At 45.7% G+C, this 8222-nt stretch overlaps 1 protein-coding gene across 1 annotated transcript; it reads right to left on the bottom strand.

Annotated features, from left to right (window-relative positions):
* Positions 1–781: 781 nt before the first annotated feature.
* Positions 782–5187, bottom strand: NUPR2 (nuclear protein 2, transcriptional regulator). Its single transcript, XM_056137675.1, has 3 exons — positions 5152–5187; positions 1518–1685; positions 782–1165 (listed from the first exon to the last, which is right to left on the bottom strand). The coding sequence occupies exons 1-3, from the start codon at positions 5185–5187 to the stop codon at positions 782–784; spliced, it is 588 nt and encodes a 195-aa protein (XP_055993650.1).
* Between the last annotated feature and the right edge of the window lie 3035 nt (positions 5188–8222).

Genomic DNA, 8222 nt, shown 5'->3' with positions numbered 1-8222 from the left:
CTAGAGTGAAGACTATTGAGACCTATTATGTCTGGCCTTTTTAACTAGCCGTGTGACCTCTGGAACTGTTACCTGAATTATAAAAAGTAGATAGTAAAAGGCTAAGGTGGAGAGCATGTTTCCAAACTAGTTATATTTGAAAGTATTCTTATACTGGAAAACAAAGCTAATTCCTACACAATAATCTGTGACATAGGTTGAAATTTGGTACGCGTTTTTATCTTTGTTCTCTCTTTGTCCATTCTTGTGACCTCTTCTTCACACAAAATTCAAGATACTGTAGATTTCAATTACCACAGTAACTCAGAACAAAACCAGAAGAGTTAAAATGCTATTGTTGCTCCTCTCTTTTAATTAAAAGCGTCAAAAAGGCATGCCTACTTGGTTGCTACGAAATTAACAATCGGTACGTTAACACTGAAACAGTCAAATTAAGTGATGGCAAAAAGAACTGCTGACTAGCATGAATTAGGACCGCCACTAAGTTACAGGTGGAGCCAGAAAAAAAAATACTTCAATGGCCCTTCAAGTGTCCTGCAGGAAATCCAACAAAAACAAACAAGTTAGTCTGTTAAGTCCGAAATCTCTCACTTGCATTTGTCAAACGTTATTTTCTGTCTTTCCGAGTTACTCCATTCGGCCCAAACTCCAGTTATCAAAGGCAGAGCCTTTTTTGTCTTGCAGCAGTGGTCAGGGCGATAACGGGGGCGTGGCGGTGTGGAGCCTGGGGGAGGCTTTAGCCAGCTCCGGACCGGCCCCGGCGTCGCGCACGCCCCCGCGCTCAGGTGAGCCGAGTGCGCGGCCGGGGCTGCAGCTGCCGCTGGCGACGCTGCCGCAGGCCGTTGAGGAGCTTCTGCGCGATCTTGCGCTCGTGGCCGCCGGGCACCGTCCAGTTGGTGTGCAGTTCCCGCTCCCGCCGGGTCCGGCCCTTGCTGTGCCCAGCCCCGCAGGCGGGGAAATCGCGCAGGTAGTAATAGTCCAGGCAGTCGTAGAGCTCCTCCTCGGAGGTCACGGGCGGCCACGAGTCGGGTGACGGCTGCTGGGACGGACACGGGCTGCAGGGCCCGGCCGGCTGCATCGCGCCGGCCGCGGGGCCGCCTGCCCGCGCGCCGCGCCTCTGGCCGGCCCCGCCCCGCGCTGGGATTGGCTCCGCCCCGGGGCGGGGCTACGGGTGACGTCACACAGCCCGAAGACTCTAGAGAACCTCAGGCAGTTCCTTTGCTGGAACCCGGGTCGAGTGGCCACTGGCAAAATTGACAAATTCACGTCAAGCACTTTGTGTTGAAAACTATTAGGGGTCCGGAGCGATAGTCCAGCGGATAGGGCGTTTGCCTTGTAAGTGGCCGACCCGGGTTCAGTCCCCGGCATCCCGTATGGTCCCGCAACTCTGGCCAGGAGTAATTCCTGAAGTGCAGAGACAGGTGAAGTGCAGAGACAGGAGTAACCCTTGAACGTCGCTGGATGTGACCCAAAAAGCGACAACGACAACAAACTATTCGAATAGTACTACAACTTACAACAGTTAAATGCTGCTTACAGAAAGTGGAACTGTGCATTCTTTGAATAACATGCACCATCAGTAAACCTTCTCTTGGGGACTTGAGAACACGAGAAAGCTCAATGCTGATGTAAAGGGAAAACTGTTTTGAAGAAGTATCAACACCAAATTTCAAAAAACACTCTGTCTATAAAGGATTGAAATTAATTTTTCAAAATGCTAAAGGTGCTTGGGGCTGATCATATTTAATTATACACAGTTCCTTTTAGCAAGGAATCTAAACTGTATTGAGTGCAATCAAGGTGGATCCGGCAGGGGCTGGATGTATGGTTCAAAGTAAAGCTAATGACTTGCATGCATGGGGTCCCTTGTTGGATCATGATCTTTGGTACCTCAAATAAATGGCAGTGAACGAACTCGGCAAGTATAAAGTCCTGATGCCATGGGCTTGGTTCTGGCAGCCACCCTGCTGGTGTGGTCCCTACTTTTTTTTGGTGGCTCCTATTTTTTTTTTTTTTGGAGGGTTGGGGAAAGCACACCTGACTGTGCTCAGGGCTTACTCCTGACTCTGCTCAGGGATTATTCCTGGTGCTACTGGGGGACCATAAAAGGCGCAGGGTGCTGGGGATCTAACCAAGATTGCTTCGTGTAGTGCAAGCACCTTAACTCCTGTACTATCTCTTCAGTCCCAAGTGGCTTCTAATTTTTTTAAAAACCCAGGCCTGGAATACAGCGGGTAAGTTGCTTGCCTTGCAACCAGTGGACTAGGGTTCAGTCCTTAACACCACATATAACTCCCCTGAGCCCCGCCAGGAATGATCCCTAAGTGCTGAGCCAGGAGTAAGCCCTGAGCACAACAGGGTGTGGTCGAAAACCAAAAACAAACCAAAAACAAAAAAACTATCCACAAAAAACCCAAAACAACAACAAAAAGAAACCGGAAAAGATATCCTGCCTGCTGCAAGCAACCACACACAAACTCGGTACATCACGATGCTCAAAATCCTCCTGTCAGGAGACGCACAAACAAGACTATTTGGAGAGCAAAGCTGGGGAGCAGAGGATGCCAGAGTAAGCCGGGCAGTGCGCCTTGCAGTGTGTGTTGTCGTGGCAGAGCAGGCGAGAAGGGGAACGCCTGGGCTGGGCTCCCAAGTGCGGCTGAAGGCGGAGTGGGAGTGGGAGAGTCATTATGCTAAGCACACTCCAGGCGCTGCCCTAATTACCCAATTACTGCGCCCTAAATGTGGCTCTCCGGGAGTTCTCGAGTTCTCACAAAGAAAATCTTTATTTTGCTTTGGCTTTTTTATAATAAATTGGCTTAACAGATAATTTTCTTCCAACAAAAATTGAAGCTGCCCCTCCCCCCCCCGTATTTTCTTTGTAATAGGTTGGAAACAATTCCCTACTTCATAAAGCACCAAATAAATAAATAAATAAATAAAATAAGATCTTAGATATACTGTCTCTGATTAAGTTGCTGATTTGAATTTTTCATCTGAAGCAGAGTCCTACTGGAGTATGGCCTAAATTCCACACTCTGAGGGTAATTCTGGTGATTTCTTAAATCAGAAAGTCCCAGGAGAGTAATTTTATTCTTATTTACTTGTTTTTATTTTTGTTGCCTAGGATCACATCAAGTAGGGCTACTCCTGGCTAGGTACTTGGTAGTGGGGGGTGCATGAGATGTTATTACTGGAAAATAGTTTAGTTCCTATGTAGGTCCTTGAATTTTGCTGCTGCTGCTGCTGCTGCTGCTGTTGTTTTTGGTGCGAGGAGGGGCACACCTAGTGGTGCTCAGGCCGTAACCCTGATTCTGTGTTCAGGGATCACATCTGTCACGACTTGGGGAACCATAGTGCGGGGATTCAAACCCAGGTTTCTGGGTAAGGCAAATGCCCTACCTGCTGTACTTTCTCTGGTCCCTGGGTCCTTGAATTTTGCATGTAAAGTTAGCACACAAAACTCCAGATGTTTATGTCACTGTCACTGTCACTGTCCTCCCGTTGTACATCGATTTGCTTGAGGGGGCGCAGTAACATCTCCATTTTTTTGAGACTTGTTGTTACTGTGTTAGACATATTGAATACATCACGGGTAGCTTGCCAGGCTTTGCCTTGTGGGTGAGATACTCTCGGTAGCTTGCCGGGCTCTCTGAGAGGGGCGGAGGAATCAAACCCGGCTCGGCCAGGCTGACTGTGCGCAAGGCAAACACCCTACCACTGTGCTATCACTCCAGCCTCCTGTGCTATAATTTACGAAGGCAGGCTTTTTTCTTTTTCTTTTCTTTTTTTCTTTTTTTTTGCATCACACCCGGCAATGCACAGGGTTACTCCTGGCTCTGCACTCAGGAATTATTGCCGGCAGTGCTCAGGGAACCACAGCGGAAGCTGGGGATCGAACCCAGGTCAACTGCGTATAAGGCAAACACCCTACCTGCTGTACTATTGCTCCAGCCCAGATTTTATTTTATTTTCATAAAATTATTAATAATAATTTATTACATTCAATATTCCACCACCAATTCCACCACCATTACACCTTCCCAGTAACATTATTTTGAATTTTTCCAACCACCACCCAAGCCTGGCCCAATAGCAGACCCTAAATAATTTATTTTGTATTGCTTGGGGCTGGAGCAATAGCAGAGCAGGTAGTACGTTTGCCTTACACGTTGCCGACCGGGCCGACCCAGATTCGATTCCTCCACCCCTCTTGGAGAGCCTGGCAAGCAACTGTGAGTATCTTGCCTGCACAGCAAAGTATGGCAAGCTCCCTGTGAAGTATTCGATATGCCATACACAGTAACAAGTGTCACAATGCTGGAGACGTTACTGAGCTTGCTCGAGCAAATCAATGAACAACGGGAGGACAGTGCTACTACAGTGCTATTGCTTGTCATGAGTAATTCTCTAAAAATGATTTTAAAAGGTTTCCTTAGAAGAATGTGAAGGTTGTTCTATCTCACCCTCGAGTTATTGAGCCCTTGTATGGAAGATTAGGAACATGTTGCTACAGGTTGAGCCTTGTTTGCTAATATGTTTTTAACCAAGATTGGTTGCCTACTACTTTACATTCTATCCAATGTGTGCTACTCCTGGTACATTAGGGGTGTTGAGTATGAGGTGTGGCCTTGTGCTCCAGGAATTCTAAAATTTTAGCTAAGGTGATCGAGCTGGAATTAAATTTTTAATTGGATGGTGACTTTGGGATCTGGAGGCATCTCTGCAACTTGTTGATCTCTTCCGGGATTTATTTGTGAGTCTCTGAACCATGGCCGGTTAATGAACTTATATGGCACCAGAGGCAGTTCATGGGTATGACTGCCAGGTATGAAAGAACAGGAAGATGGGGAGAGGTCATCAGTTCCTGACTCCATGAGAACCTTGAGATTTCAGTCACAAAACCCGCATACCTAAATTTTTCAACAAATTCATTCATGGATGAGGCGCATCCGAGCTTGTGGAGATTGGCCGTGAGCCTGGCTGTGATTGGGTTGTGGAGGTTTTTGAAGCAGTCTGCCTCTTAAGGTCCTTTAGCTCAGCAGCTTTTCCCCTGAGGCCACATGTCTGTGTGTGAGAACAGGTGAGGCATCAAAGAGAGAACATTGATTGAACTGTGTTCTCCTTTAAAGTGTTACTATTTACACTGCTTACCCATGTCCATCTTCTTTCTGACTGGCTGCCCTTCATGTTGGTGAAATTTAAAACGACATATTGTCTACTAGATCACCTGATGCATCCCTCCCAGCGAGGTAGCAGAACCCTGATGAAACTGTGTGTTCCTTCATGTGAAGCCTGAGCTTTAGCCCTTTGAGCTCTCTCCCTGACAAGAGAATGTTTTTAATAAGCACGTTTTAAGTAAACATGTTTTAAAAATGTAATAATATCTGCTGTTCCATTCCAAAGTGCTATATCTGTTTCTGAAAATGAAAGGAATGAAAATTTATCCTTTATCCCACTCTTCCACACATTCTCTTTCTGAAGAAGCTCTAGAGTTTGTTGTGAAAATATTCATTCTTAAAAATGAAATGAGGTCGGGAGTATGGTCCCGCCAGCAGGTCAATCTATACCTGTGAGGTGACTGCATCAACAGCCTGATGGTGCCTTCAGACTTCCAGATACCCCAAAATTGCTGCTATACCTTTGGCCAGACCCCAAAAACTTGGTGCAAAGTTTATCAAGAAAGTAAACGGCCAAAAGTTAGGTATGTGGGAGACACATACCTAACTTGTGGTGAAGGTACCCACAAACCACCTCCGGCACAGCTATGTAATTGGAGGCAAAACCTCTCTGGTTCCTGATCGAACTGCTTAATGGCCATGATCCCAGAGACTCAGAGACAAATCTCAGAACCCAGTGGCTTTGGCAGAGATGCGTCTGGTCCCTGCAATGGGCTACCGGCGCAGGACCACCCCAAGGGGGAAAGGGTATTGTCCCTCCACCTGCTCTCGCTTGGTGACTTGGTGGTCTCCATCTTCCAGAGGCCATTGGACAGTCAGGTTTGGGCCTGCAGTGATAAGACACGTGGGGCCTCACGGGATGGGGGTGGAGTTGACCCTTTTTTCCCCACCCCAACGAGACCCCAAGTCGCCACCCATGAATGACCTTTCTGGCTCCTGATCGAGCTGCTTAACGGCCATGATTCTAGAGACTCAGAAACAAATCTCGGAACCCAGTGGCTTTTGGCAGAAATGCATCTCACAGTAGGTTACCAGCGCTGGGCCACCCCAGGTGGGAATAGGTTTTGTGCCTTGGCCTGTTCCCCCTGGCGGCTCGGTGGCCGCCATCCTCCAGAGGTCACTGGATGGTCAGGTTTGGGCTCACAGTGATGAGACACGTGGGGCCTCATAGGTTGGGGGTGGAGTCAGACCTTTCCTGCCTGCCCCAACGAGAGACCCTGAGTCGCCGCCCAAAAACGGCCCTTCTGGCTCCTGGTCAAACTGCTTAATGGCCATGATCCCAGAGACTCAGGAACAAATCTCAGAATAGAGAAATTCAATCCAGCAGGTTTTGGCAGAAATCCCTTCAGATTTGTTAAAATTTTGAAATTCCAAAATCATGTTATTTATAACCAGCAATAGAAAACAAATTGTCTACTGTTGCCTTTTCGGCAGATCTGAGTATTGGGGTAAAGTTCCAAATAATAATGCTGGGTCTGGTGTCGAAATATTGTATGTAATCAAAGTAGATAGATAGTAATGTGGAAATCATCTGCTCCACAGGCAGGGGGAGGGTGTAAGATGGGGGTTATACTGGGGTTTTTGGTGGTGCAAAATGGGCACTGGTGAAGGTACGGGTGTTTCATTGTATGACCGAGACTTAAACCCGAAAGCTTTGTGACTGCTGTCACGGTGATTCAATAAATAAAATTATAAAAAAAGGGAAAAAAAGTAAGGTGGAGTTCATGCCCATTTCAATCAGTCTAATCAATGGCTGAATAAACAGCGATACTCCTACCAAAAAAATAAATGAAATGAGGGGGTACAGTGAGTAGGGTGGTTGCCTTGCATGCAGCTGACTTGAGTTTGATCCCTCACTTCCCATACGGTCCCTGAACCCTGCTGGGAGAGGTCCATGAGTGCAGAGCACTCAGCACTGACGTCCTGAGCACAGCTGCGTGTGACCTAAAAACAAACACAAAAGTGAAATGAGTAAAGAGCTTTCATACTCTTCCAACAAGGTTTTTAAAAATTATCAATTATTTACATTTAAATACTCAAACAATTGAAATTTAATTCACGACCATCCTGTTGTTCGTTGATTGCCTTGAGCAGGCGCCAGTAACGTCTCCTTTGTCCTAGCACTAAGATTTTTTAAAAAAGTGCCATATTAAAAATAAAAAGTGCCATGTTCAAGGCTCTTTCAGGGTTAGGAGAATGAGATCCATCATTGTTACTGGTATTTGGCATATTGGGTACGCCACGGGGAGTTTGCCAGACTCTGCTGTGTGGGCAGGTTATATTCAGTAGCCTGCCAGTTTGTCCAAAGTAAGAATGAGATAATAAGATGTCGCGCAGCTGCGAATGTGGCCCTGCCTGGCTGTCCTCGCCGGGGCCACTTGGAAGGGAGTGGGTTGAGTTTCCCTCCCTGCCCAGACCAGGGCTCCGGCAGCCAAAATTTAATTAATTAATTAAAAATAATTATTTTCATTTCAAATTAAAATTTTAATAAAATTTAAATTTGAATAAAAATTTAAAATTATCACATTGCTCAATTATACTTTTCTGTTTTCCTCTACGTCAGCATTATACATCAAATTGTGGTATCATTATTCTTCCCATCTCTCAATATGCAGCTCTAAAAAACCCAAAGTATACTTATTTATTATATAATCACAACTCAGTTTTCACCCCTGACAAAATCAACTTGTCTTGTTATCATCTAATACCCTGTTCAGAATAAAACTTCTCTGATTGTCTAAAATACATCAGAATGTATACAACACAATACAAAATTTATACATGAAATTTGATTGTATGTCTTATTATATATCTCCTATGCTAGGACAGCTTGCCTGTCCATTTATATTTTTCTTGACAATGACTTATTGTAGAAACTAGGTCAGCTGTCCTATAAAATGTCCCACTTTGTGGATTCATTTGCTTCATTGTGGTAGTGTTACTTAAGTTGTTCCTATCATATATATTTGGATTTTGGGGTCATACTCAGGCTCACTCCTGGCTTTATGCTCAGGGATCACTTCTTGGTGGTGCTTAAGGGACCAT

The sequence above is a fragment of the Sorex fumeus genome, unplaced genomic scaffold, assembly GCF_029834395.1.
Source record: "Sorex fumeus unplaced genomic scaffold, SorFum_2.1 ptg000126l, whole genome shotgun sequence".
Taxonomy (NCBI): Eukaryota; Metazoa; Chordata; class Mammalia; order Eulipotyphla; family Soricidae; genus Sorex; species Sorex fumeus.
Note: the sequence above shows the minus strand (reverse complement) of the source record. Positions and strands in the feature narration are given on the sequence as shown.